Source organism: Fistularia commersonii, chromosome 27 (genome assembly GCF_037954325.1).
Source record: "Fistularia commersonii isolate RoL2024-O1a breed Wild chromosome 27, RoL_Fcom_v1.0, whole genome shotgun sequence".
Lineage (NCBI taxonomy): Eukaryota > Metazoa > Chordata > Actinopteri > Syngnathiformes > Fistulariidae > Fistularia > Fistularia commersonii.
The window spans coordinates 14,133,117-14,154,177 of NC_141310.1; the positions used below are offsets into that span (position 1 = coordinate 14,133,117).

At 55.3% G+C, this 21,061-nt stretch overlaps 1 protein-coding gene across 1 annotated transcript in view; it reads right to left on the bottom strand.

Annotated features, from left to right (window-relative positions):
• The window catches only part of ntrk3b (neurotrophic tyrosine kinase, receptor, type 3b), a 100,990-nt gene that overhangs the window by 13,679 nt on the left and 66,250 nt on the right, over positions 1–21,061 (bottom strand). The window contains exon 11 of the mRNA XM_086174709.1: positions 6,277–6,465. Within this exon, the coding sequence (XP_086030835.1) occupies positions 6,277–6,465 (189 nt within the window). The remainder of the gene's footprint in view (positions 1–6,276; positions 6,466–21,061) is intronic.

Sequence of the window (21,061 nt, forward strand, 5' to 3'; positions counted from 1 at the left end):
GGACGGCGATGAACCTGTCCGGCTGAGGAACGCCTGTTTGTCCTCCAGCGGGAGCTTTACGAGAACAGGACCGTAAAAGAGAAAAGTTCTCCGAGGAGGGACATAAAAAGTCCCAGGTTCCTGCACCAGGTCCCCAACCAGCTTGCTGACCTCTGACCTCTGACCTCTGACACCCTCTGGCTCAAACAGCAACTAGTTCCAGAGCAAACCGCTTGGTGTTTCATCTCTTCTGTCTCTGAGGAGGTCTGAGGAGGCCTGAGGAGGTCTGAGGAGGTCTGAGGAAGTCTGAGGAGGCCTGAGGAGGTCTGAGGAGGTCTGAGGAGGTCTGAGGAGGTCTGAGGACATCTTCCTGGACGTCTCACCGACCCTCCCGGTACCTGCAGATCAACCCTGCCGGACCGGCCGGAGGAACTCCTCCGACTCCTGCTCCACAACCCATTAAATATGGAGATGATTCCTTAATACTTAAGGGGGCTGAGAGCCAATCAAAGCTGCCATTGAGGTGAGGGGCGGGGCTTACCCCGGACAGGTCACCTGTCAATCACAGAGACGCCCGACTTGGACGGAACCCAGGCGGGAGAACATGGAGAACATCTCTGCAACATGAGGAGGACGATGCGACTGCGAGCGTTGGTGCTCTCAGTGGACCATCGGTGGCCTGCAGGCTCGGAGGCGGCGGGTAAAAGAAGAACTTAATACTTAATTAAAATAAATTCACTGTCCCAGTTTTGGATAAAACTCAGGAATCGAGTCTCTTTTGATGATAAATGTTGTGTTGGATCTTCTCCGGGCCCGTGCTTCTCCTCCCGCTGGAGATGAAGCTTCCGGATCCTGAAGAACGCCGTTCCTTTTGTGTTTCAAAGCCAAACGTTCATCACGTCCTGCTGGTGCCCCCCCGCTCCTCCGAGCCTCTCCGGATCATCACCTTCAGCCATCTGGACCTCGGCTGATCAATAGGAGCACCGGCCGCTCTTCATCGGTTTGCAGGAGGACCAGAACCCAGGTGAGGAGAGGCTGCCAGCAGGACGCAGGAGGACAGAGGAGAACCTCAACAACGTCTGGAGAACATCTGAGGGGGAACCAAAGTCCGAGGAGCCTCGACTCCTTTCTCTTCTCTGCTTCTTCTTCTTCTTCCTCTTTGTCGTTTCATTCGCTGACATTTAACCAATAAAACAAGTCATGAGAACCTGCAGGCCGATCGGCCCGCGACCGCCGAAGCCTGCGGTCGAGCTAGCCGTGACACACACCACAGGACTCGTGCTGCTATGCTAGCAATGGGAAGCATCGCCGTCACTGGATCACATTCGACCGCACACACACACACACACACACACACACACACACAAACGCACTCACGCAAGTTGCTAACCAGGTTATCAGCAGCACCTAACGACGCTAACGACGGGATGGAGGCCGTTAACGAGACGGACCGCCCTGGACCGGGCCGTCAGAGCTGAAGACAACGCTAACCGTCAGACAGTGATGAAACAGAAATGCTAACAATGTGGCTAACAGTGTTATTAAACACATAGCTGTTACTACTGGTGAGACAGACATGCTAACAACGGATCAAAAAGCAATGAGACAGATGTGCCAACAATGAGACAGACATGCTAACGATGAGACAGAGATGCTAACGGTGAGACAGACATGCTAACAATGTTACAGACATGCTAACAATGAGACAGACATGCTAACAATGAGACAGACGTGCTAAGGATGAGACAGACATGCTAACGATGAGACAGACATGCTAAGGATGAGACAGACATGCTAACAATGAGACAGACATGCTAACAATGAGACAGACATGCTAACAATGAGACAGACATGCTAACGATGAGACAGACATGCTAAGGATGAGACAGACATGCTAACAATGAGACAGACATGCTAACGATGAGACAGACGTGCTAACAATGAAACAGACATGCTAACAACGGATCAAAAAGCAATAAGACAGACGTGCTAACGATGAGACAGACGTGCTAGCAATGAGACAGACATGCTAACAATGAGACAGACGTGCTAACGATGAGACAGACGTGCTAACAATGAGACAGACATGCTAACAATGAGACAGACGTGCTAACTATGAGACCGACTCGCTAACGGTGAGACAGACGTGCTAACAATGATGCAAACATTGCTACTAATGAGACACAAATTAGTAACAGTGCCAATAATTGAAGACTAATGTCTAAAGCCAAACATTGTTGAAGTCAGTGATTCATGAATATCCGTGCTGTCCAGGTTTCAGCCCCTCCTTGCTTCTAATCTCCAGACCATCTCAGACCATCTCCTCCATAACGTGGGATTAAAACCCCTAATCCTCCGAGACGCCTGTCAGCGGTTCTTCACCCGACTCCGGCCTCAATTTGACCAGAACCATAACAAGAGTTATCAACACAACCCTGAGCCACACTGTGTGTGTGTGGTGTGTGTGCGTGTGTGTGTGTGTGTGCGTGTGTGTGTGTGTGTGTTAGTGTGTGTGTGTGTGTGTGAGAGAGAGAGAGAGATGACAGATTAGTGCAACAGAAAAGTTGCTACTGAACTTTTCTGTTTGCATCTGCAGCCGGTCCAGCCTGCCACGCCATGAGGGGCGGGGCTTAGCCCGGACCGCTCAGCTGTCAATCATCCTGAGATTTCACCCTCTCATTTGCATCTGCAGACAATCTAGGATCTTCAAGGAACCTGTGACTGCTTTTGGACCGAAGATACAGAGCAGAAGGCAGAGGAACCCGGAGAACCATCACAGTGTTTCTGACTGATTCGTACTTTCGTTTTAAAAACACATTCAAACATGGCTCGATGGATCCCTTCTGTAATGATATATAAAATATAATGATGCAAAGCGAGTGTTTTTTGCAACACACAGCGCCGTGTTATCCAGGACGTGAAGATGAGCAACATGTCGCCTGAAAACTGGACAAAACTAACCAAGAACCGCATCAAACTGGTCTAAAAGTGGCCTGAAAAAGTGGCAGCCTTGAAGAAGAATAAAGATCATGTTTCTTAAATTTGGTCATGAAATGTGACGCCGCTCAGGCTCTCTATAAATAGAGGTGTGTATCTATATCACTTTCATCGAGGCGGACGGATTATTTAATCCCCCGGGGTCGTGGCTCTTAATCCCGGCTGGATTATTGTCATTTTTCCCGCACTTGTTTTGGGCTCTTTGTCGCTGCTAAAATAAGAAGTCGTCAAAGCACTTCTTTGAACGGCGCCGCCCGCCGATGCATGTCGGCGCCGTCTCCCGGGCGCCGGGGCTGATGGGATTATTCGGGGGAATCTTCACGCGGTTTATAGCGGGATCTGGATCCGGTTTCCGGTGGGGATTACACCGACACGGCTCCGTCACAGCCGCAGCCGGAATCACCCCGACTCCTCGCTTCACCCTGTCACGCGGGCCGTTCCGTCCCGCCGCCGGCCTGACGGGCGCCGCCGCCGCCGCCGCCGCCGCCGCTGCCGCCATGGTGTGCCGAGCTGCCAAACGAGCGACTTGTCGGCGTCGATGCGGGAGGCTTTTTAATCCTCGCCATAAAAAAAGGAAAAAAAAGAACACCTCGCTGTAATTACAAGCCTATTACAGTGAAAGCGGGTTCGAACCCACGCCCGCCGGTTTAATGGCTGACGGCGGCGAGCCGTCAGGCGGCGTCCTGCGGGGACCACATTAAGATGCGATTAAAGCTCCGATCGGAGCGGCGAGACGCGGTCACGTGCCGGGAGACGGCGAATCACGGATCTGCCGTCGCCCGGAGGAAGCGGACGCTTCAGAGCCTCCGTCCGCACGAGCACGCCGTGATCCAGCCCTCCGGCTGGGAGGGAAGAGAAGGCGTGGCGGCGTCACGGCGGGAAGGAGCAGGCGGCCATTTCCTGTTTCCAACATGGCGGCAACAGGTGTCGGCTGACCACGACTCAGACTTCAGCTGATCTGGAGGGAAAGAGTCCGACCAGCCAAGAAACGGACTCTTGGTCGTGTTTGGGAAGCGGTCGGGCGTTTTGGGGGAATCTGGCTGAATCTGAAGCATATCTGGGTGGTTGGAGTGATGCTTGGGGGTCTGAATGTTTGGGGGTCTGAATGTTTGGGGGTGTGTGAATGTTTGGGGTGTGTGAATGTTTGGGGGTCTGAATGTTTGGGGGTCTGAATGTTTGGGGGTCTGAATGTTTGGGGGTGTGTGAATGTTTGGGGTGTGTGAATGTTTGGGGGTCTGAATGTTTGGGGGTCTGAATGTTTGGGGGTCTGAATGTTTGGGGTGTGTGAATGTTTGGGTGTGTGAATGTTTGGGGGTCTGAATGTTTGGGGGTCTGAATGTTTGGGGGTGTATGAATGTTTGGGGGTGTGTGAATGTTTGGGGTGTGTGAATGTTTGGGGTGTGTGAATGTTTGGGGGTGTCTGAGCACCCTTGAGCCTGAGTGTCGCTCCACCGGGTCAAAGGCTCTGGTCATGTGACCTGCATGTCGGCCGTTAGACTCCGACCACGACCCCGTTTCCGTACGTCTGCGTGCTCATTCAAAGCCTTCTCCGTACTTCTTCTGTTTTTCCCTTCATGGTCTCCATGTTGAATCCACCTTCTCCATCTCACCCTCTTCTCCAGATCCTCCTCCTTCACACCAACTACCCTCATATCTTCTCTCATGATGTCCATCCATCTACTCTCTGGTCTTCATCTAGACCTCCAATATATTCAATCTCCCTCCTCTGTCCATGACCCAACCATCTCTGACCTTCTCTCCAGAACATCTACCATGTGTCGTCCCTCTGATGGACTCATTCCTGATCCTCCCCATCCTGGTCACTCCCAAGGAGAACCTCCACATCTTCGTCTCTGCCACCTCCAGCTCTGCCTCCTGTCTCTGGGTCCTTGTCCATGTTTGTAGACCATCTCACCAGTGTCTCCTCCATCTGTCCTTTCCAAGCTGCGTCCTTCTCAGCTGCTGACACACTTGTTCTCGCTGAGCAGGTCCTCCTGACAGACACCAGGTACCTGTTTGTGTTTCTAATCCCGTGCAGCTCCGCTTGACCAGGGAGTGTTTGTGACCCTGTGTGTGTGTGTGCGTGTGTGTGTGTGTGTGTGCGCGCGCGTGTGTGTGTGTGTGTGTGTGTGTGTGTGTGTGTGTGTGTGTGTGTGTGTGTGCCACCCCTGGCGGCGGCCGATTCCCGCGGATAAGAAGCTTTCAAGTAAATGAATGAATACATTATGGATCGTCCGGCGACCATCAATAAGCTGTTTCTCCCCGGCGACACGAAGCTGCAGAGAAATCCTGCCTGACCAGCGGCAGGAGGACCAGCGCAGAAGATGGATAGAAATAAGCCGCCGTTCAGGAAGAAGCAGGGGATCATTGGCGTCACACACACACACACACACACACCTACACATGTTCTGTTTATATAGGATACACACATTTCCTGTGTGTGTGTGTGTCCTCTGCATTGATATTCAGCGTGCTGATCAGCAGAGGCCGTTTTGTTTCCTGAGCCGCCGGCAGGAAGCGCCGCAACCTTGTTGTGGCTTCTTGGCGTCTTTGTTTCAGAGCGTGGCGGGGGGGGGGGGGGGGGGGGGGGGGCGGCGAGGGGGGGCAGGCGGGAGCGTTTCATTTGCGGCGGCCGTCATTAATTCATCAGCTCGCCGTCGGATCTCATCAACTATTCATGCCGTTCATAAAACATGAGCGCGCTCAGTTATTCATCAACCCTAAATGGGATTTCCTTCCCTCTCATTGGCCGGTCAACGAGCCTGACCGACGGCCATTTTGAGCGGCGGCCAAGACGTAAACGAGGCACATCGGGGAGGAGGGGGGGGGGCTTTGGCCAGGAGCCTCTCCTGATGGGCGCCGGGTCTGATCCGCATCTGAAAGGACGGACCGAACCAAAGCACGGGGAGGGGGGGAGCCACAGATGGACAAGACCAACTTGAAGGGACCTCAGATGATCCTCGGCAGGACCAGGGGAGAAGACAACGCATGGACACAAGGAGACCGAGCATGGACGCTAGAGGACCACGCATGGACGCAAGAAACGGACAAAACACGAAGGTTCTGGTTCCGAAGACGTTCCTGGAACCCTCCCGCTTCCCGTCGGCGTTCCCGAGGACATCCCGGAGCGCCGGCCGTCGCCAACGGCAACAGGAGTCAGACACGCCGCCGAATAAAAAGATCGAATCGGTATCCGGGGCTGCGGTAACCATGGCAACAAACAAACCCGGCGAGACGGGACGGGCGCGTGGGGTGGACGGAGCGGACCGTACCATCTCCGCCCGCAGAGGGGGGACGTACGTGTGGACGGCTTGTTGCAGTTGTGTCCGTGTCTGAAGTACTGCGGGTTCTCCACCACCGGGATGCGGGTCATCCCGATCACCACGGCGTCCGGCCCGGCGTCCAGCGTGCACGGGGTGATGATCCCGTGGTTCACGTGATGGAGAGGGCTGGCCGAGTCCTCCTCGCCGCTGATGACCGCCACCGGACCTGCGGGGGGGAGGAGGTCAAAGGTCAGAACATGTCGGAGAACCGTCGTGGAGACGACGCGACGCCGCCGCGCTAAAACACTCGAGCGTCCCGAGGAGCCGCAGCTTCCTGCTACGGCTCGGGGGGGGGGACCTGCACTGTCGCCGTGGTAACAGAGTGACCCCGAGTGACCCCGAGTGACCCCCCCCCCCCAGCCTGGGGTTTCCTCTGGAAGGGCTGAAGTTCAAGTCTGGAACTCCTGTCACTCCTGTCGCCTATAGATACTGCAGTGTTTCCATGGCAACCACACAGCCCACCTAAATCTAAATGTAAATGTGTGTTTTTCCTGGAGGTCCTCAGGACCGGCCCTGATTGGCCGGAAACGCCGACGTTTATCTTTCTTTCATCTTTTTAAAGCGCCAACCCTTCGCTTGCTCTGATTGGCCGGGAGATGAAAAGTCCCGCGGCACCGACAAGACAGCGCAAGAGGAAGCCATCCCATTGGTCTCCGGCCCCGCCCCTATCCTCCAATGAACAGGCCACAATACACACACACACACACACACACACACACACACACACACACACACACACACACACACTGGTCTGACATGGAGTCTCAGCAGTTTGATCTGAATCAATGCTATTGGTTGAATGTCTTCATGGATGGACAAGGACGGAAAAGGACACACACACACACACACACACACACACACACACACACACAAACACACACACACACACCTGTGATGGGGGGGGTGATTGGTTGGGTTCCACCCCCCTGATGTTAATTATCGCCGAGGTTCCTTTCAGAGGCAGTTAATTAACGCGAGGCTCCGCCCCCACCTGACCCCGGGGAGACGGCACGCCGGCGTGCGGCGGCGATGGGGGGGCAACACCAGACGGCGGCGGCTCTAAGCCGTGATCATCTGAGCGCCGACCGCCAAACTCCTGACCTGGGAGAAGCGCCGGCCAGTAATCTGATTACATCCACACTGGACTTTCAACTGAGGTACCGCCTCTTCTGCGTCGCGTGGACAATGGTGACGGACACGAGGAGGCGGGCCATAAATCGGCCGGCGCTCCGAGTGACGGTGAAACCGTGCGCCGCCGGTTGTTATCACAATTCTGTTGCTATGGCGACCTCCAAGCCGTCCACTCTGACATGATGTGACACGGTTCGGTGGACGTGCGGGAGGAGGCATCGGCCGGCCTCGGACAAGGGTCCGACCCAGAGACCCTGGCAGCGCTTACAACACACACACACACACACACACACACACACACACACACACACACACATACACACACTCGGGCTATATTTACGGTGTGGACCGTTCCAGGACATGAAGCAGCAGCAGCAGAGTCAGGCTGAAGGACGCGGTGAGTACAGGCGGTGCGCGAGCGTGCACGGCCGAGCATGACTGTGCACGGCAGTACACAACTTCATACACTGTGAGGCTAAAGCTAACACAACCAGGGAGAGCTGTACACAACTGAGTACACAACTGAGTACACAACTGTACACACAGTGCTTGTTCACAGTGCTATGCAGTCATGCACCATCGTGCAAAACCGACGGCTGTCAACACGTGGTGCGCCGTGCACATTGTGCACAGCTGCAGTGAGCGGTTCTGCGCAGGCAGGCACACACACACACACACACACACACACACACACACACACACACACACACCTTACATTACAGTCATTTGGCAGACGCTTTTATCCCAAGCGACTTACAAATAGAGGAGCTCAAATATGGAGTGGATGGACCGGACCGTTACCACGGTTACGGACCCTTACAGCACACAGGTTCGTGTCCCAGCGTAAAAATACACCACGGATCTGCAGCGCCAGCGGCTGCCATGGCAACGACCCCAGCGCAGATGTAACGGTGAGAAGGGGTGCTGGTGGTTGGAGGTGTGGAAGAAGGAGTGCAGAGGAAGGATCGGCAGTCGGTGTCAAAGTCAGAGGAGCCGGTGAAGGATCTGAAAAGGACCAGCAAAAGATCTGCTGGTCCTTTTCAGATCCTTCCAAAAGGTGAGAACCGTTACTAAGCAACCGTCTGGGTTCAGGAGGAGGAGGGAGGAGGAGGAGGAGGAGGAGGAGGAGGAGGAGGAGGAGGAGGAGGAGGCCACTGAGAGAATGAAGATCATCCCTCCTGATGAATATTAATGTCTGGCTGGACTGAGATCTTCCTCCCTGGTCTCTCAGGAAAATAGAGAAGAAAGAACTGCTGTCACAGGCCCCACACACACACACACACACACACACACACACACACACACAGAGTTACAAACCCCTGCAGGGTAAGAGCATCGAGGAGGCATCTGCAGTCAGAGGTGAGACATGGACAAAGACATGTGGACATCTGGGTGGACCACAGGACGTGCACATGTGTGTGTGTGTGTGTGTGTGTGTGTGTGTGTGTGTGTGTGTGTGTGTGTGTGTGATGACAGATGATCCACAGGGACCTCCGTGTCTCAGACGTGTCTATCAATCAGCCTCTGCTGACATGTGATGGGGTCCGGGTGGCGGCCGGAGGTCGGCGTGGGGTCGTGGGGGTCGTGGGGGTCGTGGGGGTGGTGGGCGTGCACGGCGCGGACGAGCGTGAGCGAGGATCGGAGGTCATTCAAAGCGCGGCGGCCGGAGCGGGCCGACGGCGTTACGCACCGCGCTGGGCGAGGCGTCCGGGGCCGGCGGCGCTGAGACACGGACACGCCCACCGCCTGGCCTGGCGAGAACCCTCCCTCCGGACGCCGCGACTCCCAGAACATCTGACCAGGACGAAGACTGCCAGTCACACAAGAGCAGAGAGCGGCCGGTCGTCAGGACAGCAGACACACGGCGGCCGGGAGGCGGGGCTTAACCCCCGCCGCCGTCAAACGTCCGACCTCTCATTCACACCCGCCGAACCGCGTGGGAACAGAACCGAGGAACTTCCTGCGAGACGCGGGGAACCTCGGAGCTTCTGGACCTCCGAGGAGAACCTCCACACCCTGGACCTCCTGCCTTCTTCTCCGGCATCTGAGGAACCCCCGACCCCCCCAGCCGGGACCGACCAATGAGGCGGGGGGACGGTATTGATGAGCAGCAGTCAATAGCTGTGGGGGTCTGGTGGACGGCAGTGTGTGTGTGTGTGTGTGTGTGTGTGTGTGTGTGTGCGTGGTCCAATCTCTTCCTAACACAAGGGCAGGAGGTTCATTACGCAGGACGAGTCACCTTCAGTTATTTATAACAACACTTCCTGCGTCGCCCTCCTGTCCGTCAGCGGTGCGTTCAGGTGCTGTCGGGAAAAGGCGGCGCCGAGGATCGTAAAAGTATCAACCCCGGCGTGAATTAAAGCCGAGGTAATTTGACCTTGAGCTTCCATCTGACGACCTCGTCCTGTTTGTTGGTGGTGATATACAGCCCTGCACCAGAGGGGGGGCTTCATATGTCACACACACACACACACACACACACACACACTTCAGCCGTGGTTGAGAGTTCCACGCCGCCCGTGAACACGACACCCTTCCTGAAGGGTCTTCCTCGCCATCTCTGCCGGCGAGGAGGAACGTGCACGAGGTTTAAGCTAAACGCCAAACCTCAGCGCAGCGGCGGCGGTGGCGGCGGCGAGGTTTGGATTGAACTTAACTTTGGAGGGTGGAAGGAGAACGGAGATCCAGTCTGACCTTCACCCGGGTCCGACCAAACCTCAGGAGGCGGGACGAGAAACCATCCCGGGTTGGAGGAACACGGGGCTGATGGGTCTTCTAAGCTAGAAGATACCTTCCTGCTAGTTAGCTTAGCACAACAGGGGGTCCAATCACGAAGGATCAGTGGTGATGAGCTGATGAGCAGAAACACGTGGAAACACGGAGGTGCTTCCCGTTCGGGACCTTCTGAGGGTGGAAGGGCTGGACCATCGCTTCCCAAGACCTCCTCGGGTCGGGGGCGGAGCTAATCACTGGGGCGAAGGGGCGGGGCTTCACCTGGACAGGTCAGCTGTCAATCATACAGAGATGTCCAATCATGCGCTCCCTCATTCAGACCTACAGACCCAAAGACCATTTGGAGTTTTAGGGGAGAGAAGCCACTTAGACAGGACATGGAGAACCCTCTCAGAGAAGGTGGAGAACCCTCTCAGAGAACATGGAGAACCCTCTCAGAGACGGTGGAGAACCCTCTCAGAGAACATGGAGAACCCTCTCAGAGACGGTGGAGAACCCTCTCAGAGAACATGGAGAACCCTCTCAGAGAACATGGAGAACCCTCTCAGAGAACATGGAGAACCCTCTCAGAGACGGTGGAGACCTAAGGCAGGCGAAGAAGGTCACCTGCCTCTGTATTAGCATTGCTAAGCTGTTAGCAGGTCCTCCCTTTGTCTGCTAGTGATGCTAATTACGGCGGCGGTGGATCGAAGCGGCGCCGCGAGGAGATGCTTCCTGGTTCCTCAGCGGTTCCTCCTCCCAGACAGCAGCAAAGACCAGCCCCCTCCGGTGGTTCCACGGTGGAAGGCCGAGGCCCGGAGAAGGAACGCCTGATGATTGATCTGGATCCATCTGGATCCGGTCCTGGAGTGGATCGGTCACACCGGCCGCTCTGCTTCTCTGATCCTGGTTGGCGCTTCTTCTGGATGAAGAAGGAGCATCTGAACGCCAACGCAGACACAGCGAGAACCCAACGTCAAAGCAGGAGCCTTTTGAGGCGAGAAGAACCGAAGAGCGGCACAGGAACCAGAGACGGAACCAGAGATGGTCAACTGAAGAAGTGACTTCCCTTGACTAAGTTCTCCGTAGGTTCTCTGTAGGTTCTCTGAGGATTCTCCATCTGAAGTCCAAAGAGTCAGCAGGTTGTCTGAAGGTGCTGCAGGTTCAGTGCCCGCATGTCTCACCAGACGGCCCTGTGATTGACAGCTGAAGCTCCGCCCCTCACCGCGCCGACAGGCGGGATAGGCCCCGCCCCCGTGTTCCTCAGCAGCCTGCGGAGAACATGGGAGAACCTCATCCGTCCAGGGGCCTCAGAGGCTTGAAATGAAACGGTAGAGATACGACGGTGAAGTCCTGACGGCTTCTCCTCGGGCTCTGATTGGTCGGCGGACAGGAAACAAACGGCGCCATCCTTCTCCAGGGTGTGATGGCGGCGGCGAAGACGGACATCTTTTTGATTTAGTGTCTCTTCCTGCGGCGCCGCCTCTCATCCTGAATGAAGCTCCGTCCCACGCTGGAGATCTATGTTCCACGGGTTCCCCGGGTTCCTCACCTCTGTTTGGTTTGGTAACGAGGCTCCCGTTACCGGCGGCGTTCCTCCTCCGCAGACAGAAGGTTCTCCGTCTTCGCTCTGCTCCTTAAATCCCATCCTGAGATGGCAGGAGGAGAACCTTCCTCCTCCTGGAGAACCCGTGTCCTCCAGGAGGGGAACCTTCCTCCTCCTGGAGAACCGGTGTCCTCCAGGAGGGGAACCTTCCTCCTCCTGGAGAACCCGTGTCCTCCAGCGAGACCTTTTCCCACCGCCGCCATTTCATGTCCTCCATTCATCGTTCCGTCGCCGAGGTCCTGCTCCGGTTCCTTCCTGTTCTTCATCCGAAGCCGCAGAACCACAAGATCTTTGCGCTCGGGTTCCTTCAAGATGTCTGCTTCTGCACGTGTTGTGTTCTCCAGATGTTCTAAGGACAACAAGAGAAGCTTCTCACGGTCTTGTGACGGTCCTGAACAGAACATCACGAGGTTCTCCTGATAAGACAGTTCCCTTTGGATGGGTTCTACTGCTGGAGAGAACCCCAGCACGAGGGCGGAGAACCTGAGGAAACCAAAGAGGGTTCCACGTCCAGAGCGAGCCTGGGCTTGGCCATGGTGTGAAGGTGACCTCGGGGGCGGAGCCAGCAGAAGCAGCCTCCATCTTGCATACCTGCCGTCTAGTTAGCATTACTGGGGCCGCAGCCTTAGAAGGTACAAGTGGAGAACCCAGGGTTCTGCTTCCAAAGCCCAGAACGAGAAGGAACCAGACATCGTCGCAGCGAGTTCTTCACTTCATCAGGGTTCTTATGGTTCTTCATCCCGCAGTGCCAACAGAACATCTACCTCAGCTAGCCAGGCTGGAACCCAAACCACCTCGGGAGGTTCCCACCTGGAGACCGACAGCGTGGACCTGAATCCACCTTGGGAACCCCAGGCGTGGAGGAGGCCAGACCTGGACGCCGGCCTGGACGGTGAGAGCAAGAGTCTTGGAAGCAATCAGCTGCAGGCCTGAAGGACACGCCACCACCTGATCTCCAGCAGATGCCTGGTTTCCACACAGGGCGGGCGGGGGGTTATCTCAGAACCTTCAGTCCCACCTGTCAGAAGATCTGGAAGGAACGCAAGTTCATGCTGGGGAAAGAAAAGCCCTGGTTCTCCTGGGATCAGAAGCCTGAACCCAGAAGCTCCATCTGAGGTGGACCCCCTGCTCCAAGCTTTGGGACTTCTGTTCTTTAGTCTGCAGTGAGGAGGAAACTGGATTCTTCCTCAGATGGTGGCACGTTGGCGTGGATCTTCGGTCCAGACGCGCCGTCGCCGCCGCCCGTCCCTCCTCCAAGCCCCGCCTCCTCGCCGTACAAGGACGGCGGCGCATAAATCCAGAGGACGCCGGCCCTCGTCTGACCCAGAAAGTGCTGCTGCCGTGGAGACGCTCGTAAATCAGAGCTCCGTCCCCCGAGGAGGCTTTAAATCAAACACACCGCACGGACTCACATGTGTGCGCACGCACACACACACACACACACACACACACACACACACACGGCTTACTCTGTGGACGTGATGCTAACAGTGCAGTTCCACAGGAGACACGGCGTCCTCCTGAGTTTCGTCCCTCTGAAGCTCCACCCTGCGGCGTTCTCCGCCACTTCCAGGACGGAGCTTGTTTGTTCCCTCGTCTGGGTCACAGAGGGAACGTTCCGGACGGACCGGAGAACATCACGACGTACGTCTGCCTCGGGGGGAAGTTAAAGTAGAACTTTGGTCCGGGGTGGTCAGAGAGGAAGAGTCGCAGCTCCTGGCTAAGGAGGCAGGCATCGCTAACCCTCCACCCCGAACCTCAGCTCCTGCACCTCCGCTGTCCTCCTTCATACAGCCTTGGATCTGGAGCAGACCGGAGCACAACCATTAGCACGGTGCTGCTAAGCTAGTACTTTTAGCACGGTACCGTTAAGGCAGGACAATTGGCAAACCACCGTAAGGGAAGTACCGTTAGCACAGTGCCGTTAAGGCAGCAATGATAGGGGAGTCCAATCGGCACAGTACCGTAAGGGAGGTACCGTTAGCCTGGTACCATTAGCACATTGCCCTTAGGGCAGTATAATTAGCGCGGTACCGTTAGAGGATCACTGCTAGCGCAGCACAATTAGCGCTATGCCATTAGCCTTTGCTCGTTTGTTAATTGCCCCAATAAGGCTGCACGCCGTGGCCGCTGTCCGTTCATACAACAGCTCTGGTGGTGAACATCATGTTCTCCTGCGGCTGAGGTTTGACTTCTGCGGGATTTCGACCCCTGAAGTAACAACCTGAACGGATTGTTGCTGTGACTGCGAGCGCAGGAAGTGACGACCCGCTCGCGCTGGACGTGAACCCGGAGACTCCTGCGCGGTCGTTACCTGCCGCCGCCAAGCTTTAACGTGTTAATAAACAAACAAGGCAGCGACCTGCAAGACCGTGGTCTGTAAAATTGTCATAATGACCGCCATCGAGGAGATCCCCCGCCGCCGCCGCCGCCGCCGCCGTCACCTGACACGCTCTCCATCTCACCCCCCCCGCCGCTCCTCAGCTGCCTGATTGGCTGCTTAGCTCTGCTGCTGCAGCGGCTGGAAAATAAAACGCCAATGACCTGCAGGGATGGCGCCATGGTGTGAAGGTGCCCGAGGGGGCGGAGCCAGCAAAAGCAGCCTCCCTCTTACATCCAGCCCTTCCCCCCCCGCCGTCTAGTTAGCATTACTGCGTGCTAACCGTGCTCCTCCACAGGTTAGCGCACAGGTTAATGAGGTGGGACGAGGCCGCCGGAAAACGCCACCGATGCAGCGGAGCAGGATTATTCTGCTTGCCAGCAAAGTGTCAGCCGCCGCCGCCGCCGCCGCCGCCGCTGCCGCCGCCGCTGCCGCCGCCGCTGCCGCCGCCACCACTGCTCCATGCACTTTAATTCCTTTAAATGAATTAAGTTTTAATTGTCTGATCCGCTGCGCTCACTAACTCCATTAGCAAAGAGGGGTGCGGGGGGGGGGGCGGGCAACAAAGACGGCGAGATGCTTATCGAGATCGGCGTAGATTGTCAGTGTGTGTGTGTGTGTGTGTGTGAGTGCGTGTGTGTTCTGTCCCCAGGTGAGTGCAGGGGGTCCGTGAAGAATTAATCCCAAAGTTGTGAGAAGGCAGTAATTACACTCCCTCCCCGCGATGCGTTTGAGGAACCCTGTTCAGATCGGGAGTTCGTCCTCGACCTTCCAGCCTCGCCTGGAGAGAACGGAGCGCTTCTTCTGAACCCCAGGAGAACCAGCTCAGGAGGAACACCTCGATGGACCCGACCTGCCTCGTCACTGACAGCCAGTGAGTACAACACACACACACACACACACACACACACACACACACAAACTAAAACAAAAAATGTTAGAGGAAAGCGTCGTCATGACGACGGGCAGCCGCACTCGGTCGGTCCCATGTAAAAATAAAGACGGGGATCTGAAAACTCCGCCTCCTTCTCGCTCAACCACCACAAGACCCGAGTCACAAGCCAGGTGTCGCCGTGGAAACCCAGATTATTAACCCTGTCGTCTGTCGTCGTCACGCGACTGCAGATTTCATGGTGTGTTTAAGGAACCGGGCCGGCGTGGGAGGAATCAACACGCAAATAGAGCGCTCTGGCGTTACATAACACCAGGCGGCCTCCGTGGGGGGGGTGGATCTGGAAACCTTCTCAGCAGAACACACACACAAACACAGACACACACATCTAAAGACACACACACACACACACACACACACACACACACACACACACACACACACACACACACACACACACAAAGAATTAGGGAAATGAAATAAAACCAAAAGAGGAATGATGCACCTGTTTGTTTGTGTGTGTGTGTGTGTATTTGTGTGTGTGTGTGTGTGTTTGTGTGTGTGTGTGTGTGTGTGTGTGTGTGTGTGTGTGTTGGGGGTTATGCATCTCAGGCCAACCCGGGTCGGGTCGGCCTCCAACCAGAAGTTTCCTCCAGGAAGTGACAGGAAGTGAATCATCAGGTGGTTTGAGGCTCGCGGCTGTCAGACAGCTGACTCCGTCTCCACGGAAACGCCCGGCTGCAGAAAACCCTCTCCGCCTGGAAAACCAAACACTTTTACTTCAGCTTCCAGATTTTATCCTGGTCGTCTAACTCGGGCAGATGTTCGGTCTCGGAGACGTCGTCTCCGACCTCCAACCATCGGCCTCAGAATCTGCTGTCGGATCCCGGCCCCCCGGTGGCCGCCAGAGGAACTGCGTTTCAGGCAACCAAACATGGTGCAGCGGGTCCAAGCTCTTCCTCCTCTTCCTCCTCTTCCACCTCTTCCTCCTCTTCCTCTTTGCTCATCTGGGCAGAAAACAGACGTCTCCTAAAAGGTTTACGATGTAGCGCCGCCGCTTCCGCTTGACAACAAAACGCCTGGCGTCCCCAGGCGGGTCCGAACCCCAACCCTGCCCGGCCACCAGACGGGGCAGGCATGATATTTCAGGTGTCGCTAAAGTGCAACTATTGATAGCAGAGATTTTTTTAAATATTTCTGTGTGTGACGCGGGGGGGGGGGTGAAAGCCTGCTTTCTTACTTTTCTTACACACACACACACACACACACACACACACACACACACACACACACATGCGCGTGTGCCAGGGAAGGCACTTAGCCATTAGCAGCCTAGCATCTAGAGCGGAGAAAAGACACGGGATATGAAAAATAAATAAAACAAACAAACTAAAAATAAAAATTGGACATCCCATTTGTTTTGAGAACAGCGTGTCCATGGCGACGGCGGCCCGTGCTCAGCTCATGCAACTCTTAACGTTCATAAATAAGTCAAAAGGCTTTTCTTTTTGTGTATTTATATCAAATTCTATTTTTTTTATAAATAAATGTACTTTTATTTTGAAAATATCTGGGCGGCCAGGGGGGAAGGCGATCCTTTTGGGATCCACTAAAAGCTTGAGCGCCGGGAAGGGAGATAAATAAATGAAGGTCAATAAATCTGTGCGGGGGGGAAGCAGACGGCGGCTGGGCTTCACTTCCTGTCCGGGGGGGGCGGGACAGGAAGCAGAGGCACGCTGAGGTTTGCACGGCGCCGGTCTCTCGCCGGGCGCCATCTGCTGCGCATGTTTCGGGCCGATGGCGGGGAATTACGGCCCGTTAAGACGGCCCGTCACCGTGGCAACCGTGTTCCCGGTTAATGAACGCGGTTAATTAAAAACAATCCCCCGGAGGCGGAAAAAAAAAGGCAGAGGACGACGGCGAGCGCGTCCACCTGGGTGTGCAAGACGTAGTATTTGAAAATAGACTTTAGCAGGAAAATCAATACGATCATTCTTCTTCTTCTTCTTCCTCTTCTTCTTTTTTCAGCTTTTCCTGTCAGGTGTCACCACAGCGAGTCAACCTTCTCCATCTCACCCTATTCTCTGGATCCTCCTCTCTCACGCCAACTACCTTCATATCTTCTCTCACGACGTCCATAAATCTTCATAAATCTTGGTCTTCCTCCAGACCTCTTGCCTGGCAGCTCCATTTCCAGCATCCGTCTACCAATATATTCTCTATCCCTCCTCTGTCCATGACCCAACCATCTCAGTCTGGCCTCTCTGACCTTCTCTCCAAAACATCTAACATGTGCTGTTCCTCTGATAGACTCATTCCTGATCCTCTCCATCCTGGTCACTCCCAAAGAGAACCTCAACACCTTCATCTCTGCAACCTCTAGTTCTGCCTGCTGTCTTTTGGTCATTGGAACAGTTTCTAGTCCAAACATCATGGCTGGTCTCACCACTGTCTTGTACACCTTTCCTTTTATTCTGGTCGATAGTCTTCTATCACATAGAACCCCTGACACGTTTGAAGATCAATACGATCAATAATGATCTAAAATACCAGCAGAGGAGTGGAAGACGTCGGTGAAGGCGGGACAAGAGGCGGAGACAAGAGGAACCCAGACACTCAGGAGGCTAAAGGACAAATGTGAGTCATAAACACCCACAGAATTAAGACTTCTGTGTGTGTGTGTGTGTGTGTGTGTGTGTGTGTGTGTGTGTGTGTGTGTGTGTGAGACCATCCCCAGGCCTGGTCCAGGTAATGTAGCGAAGAGGAGGGTAAGTCATCCTGACACCCGGGCTCGGATCACCGAGGCCAGCCGATCGCCACAGGCTATTCTGAGTGTGTGTGTGTGTGTGTGTGTGTGTGTGTGTGTGTGTGTGTGCGTGTTTGTTCAGCAAACTCAGTGTGCCTCGGAAACACGAGCGGAAACATGAACTTCACGTGAAACGCTTCCCCAGTTTAAGCGACGGCGGGTCTTAAAGTGACATCATCACGGCGCTGAGCCAGGCGCCGGGTGCGAGCACCGGGTGACCTCTGACCTCTGAGGGTGACCTCTGACCCTTCCAGATGTGTGTCTTCATCAGGGGGTGTCAGGACCTCTGCTCTTGCAGCTGAAGTCACGTGAGAGAAGCCAATGACAAACTCCAATGCAAACACTCAGTTTCTAAACAGCCATTTTTATCTCAGTTACTGTTTCCTCACACAAACAACCTGGACGAAGCTTCCGAGGTCAAAGGTCACTGCAGGTCCACACGTCTTCTTCATGAAGACTGATGAGACCAGCGTCAACCATCAGCCACCATTGTGGCTCCAATGGATGTTTTTTTCCAAGGAGTTCGCAGGCAAGATTAACACAACGGCAACAGGCAGAGTGTGTGTGTGTGTGTGTGTGTGTGTGTGTGTGTGTGTGTGTGTGTGTGTGTGTGTGTGAGTGTGTGTGTAAGAGTGTGTGTGTGTGTGTGTGTGTGATTACTGAACAACTTCAGTTATTCAAAAATGAATTGCATGAATGACAGATGGAATATCCAAAGCTGAGGAAACTGCAGCGCCCCCTTGTGGCCTGGAGGTCTTCCCTGCACTGGTCCAGATCAGGGCCGGAAAAACTTCCAGCCAAATACTTTCTAACATTTCCATAAATATATTTAAAAAAGAGGTGTAAATAAAAAAAAACAAACTTTTATCACAAACATACAGAAGAAGTGAAGAGGATGCACTTATGCAGCAGAGGGTCTGCCGGCGTGTGTGTGTGTGTGTGTGTGTGTGTATGTCTTGCCGCAACGTCAGAAAAGATGGCAGGCAGAGAGTCTTATTACCGACATGCTGAGTGTCCCCTTTCTATTGATTCCCTGCTGACAAACATCTCTGAAAGACACTTCGCCGCTCCCAGCGCACAAATGTTTTAGCGGAGAGGTAAGTTGACGACGCATCGATCCAAGCAACAGGTTAGCCGCAGTCCTTTAGCGGACGTGGACACACACACACACACACGTGCGCACACAGACGCACACACACACGGGTCTTGGTACGAGTATTTCATATCACATATAAAAAAAATAAAACCTCTTTGCAGTCCCGCCTTATTTGTGTCATAGAGCTGTAAACGCAGTCGGTGGCGCCGGAGCCGCTAGCAAGTCACATGCACGCACACGCACGCAGGCACACACACACACACACACACACACACACACACAGAAACGGTCGGTGATCAAACTCCAGCGACCAAAAAGAGCCACAGTGATTTAGTGGAGAGAAAATCCATTACGGCGCCATCCGGAGGTAATGACTGCCCGCACCCCCCAGCCCATCCAGAACAAGAGTGGGAGACACACACACACACACACACACACACACACACACACGCACACACACACACACACAGAGGCTACATGGCAGGCTGTGAGGACAGCGCCCCCTCTGGTGACACTCCTGCGTCTTCAGTCAGGGACGACTCAATGTGTCCGCTCTAGGCCGGGCCGTGAGCCACAACCTGAGTCACCATGGCAACACATTAGTCAACGATGAGCACTCTGTGTGTGTGTGTGTGTGTGTGTGCACACGTTTCATGGAGAGCAGATCTTTAACTGTGGAGGTTGGAGGTTCTCACACTGAGGCTTCTCAGCTTCTACTCTTTCATATTTCCTGTTGGTGCCCCTGGACGTCTGCAGGACGTCTGCAGGACGTCTGCAGGACGTCTGCTGAATGGGCAATAATCCCATTTCGGGGTTTCAGCAGGAGGTTCCCAAGATGGCGGGGAGAGCGAGTGTGCTTAGCTTGATGTATGGCAGCGTCGGCCCAACGGAGGGCTCGGCGAACCCGCTTCTAACCTACTTTTGTGAGAAGACACTGGCAGCGGAGGAAGGGTGGCTCCAGCAGAACCCCCTGACTGCTCCCTGCTGGGAGAGACAACTGGTTTCTTCAAGAGAAGCTCCTGCGATGCTCACGTTTGGACTGAACGGCAACACCGAACGGCTTCCAAGCTAGGCGCGGACGGCTCTCGGGTCCCGAAGCTGCCGCTTGTGGTTCTGCTGCAACCCGAGCCAGATCCGGGTCCGCCCGGGTCGGGCCGACCTGTCGACCCCGTCCGCCTTCCTTTTCCAGCAACTTTCCAATAGTCTCCTGCGTCCAATCAGACGCTGCTCGCACCTTGCCGCCGCCTGATGCTGTTCAGGGCGGCTCTGGCGATTAGCGGCGGCTCCGGGCCGGCGCCGTAATTGCCAGCTCCTAAATAATTACAGCGAGGAGTTGTGCGAGCGAGGTAAGTAATGAGGTCTAATCCTGCAAAGGAGGTAATTAAAGGGCGGCGGCGGCGGCTAATGCTACTTCACGCCCTGTTTGTACAGCACAAAGGATGCGCTCGGGCTGAGCCGCACGGGTCACAACGCCAGCGGCGCTAACGGCGTGCTCCGACGGCCGACGACAGCCCCGAGAGGATCCGGCGCGACCCGAGCGGGCAGAACCGCCGCGGCAGCAAGGCTCTATTCGGCCGTGTCTGCGGCCGACGGCGACGTGAGCGCGTTCCCCCCCGCCCGCCCGCTACTCTCTTCCTGGATCGCTGCCTTTCTATTTCCAAAAACGCCAACGCCAGACAGATAAGTGAAAGCAGCGGATGCTGGCGGCGGCCCAGGAGGCCGGCTCAGCCCACACAAAGGACGGGAAAATCCTATTCAGCCCCTTCGCGTGATTGACGGCTCACGGGACGCTAATTCATGCGCAAGCGATCGCCTCTCACGGCACCGTGGGGGGGGCGGGGTGACCTGGCGTTGCTTGGACCCGGAAACAGCGACCCGACGCACCTTGGGGGGCCAGGAGACGCCGCCCGGAGACACGGGACCTTTCAAAGTGCAGCTCGCGGCTGGAGATGATTTCAAAATCAAAGACAGCTCGCGGAGCTAATCCTCCGGCAGCGCTAACGTCAACAACGCACACCTGAAACCTCCGGACCCGGACTTCAAGGCTCCGGGTCCAGACCGGGTCAGGTTCTCGGTCCTGACCCGGTCCCAGAGGAGCTGAACCACAGAGAAGCACGGCGGGTCCTTCACCCGGACCTG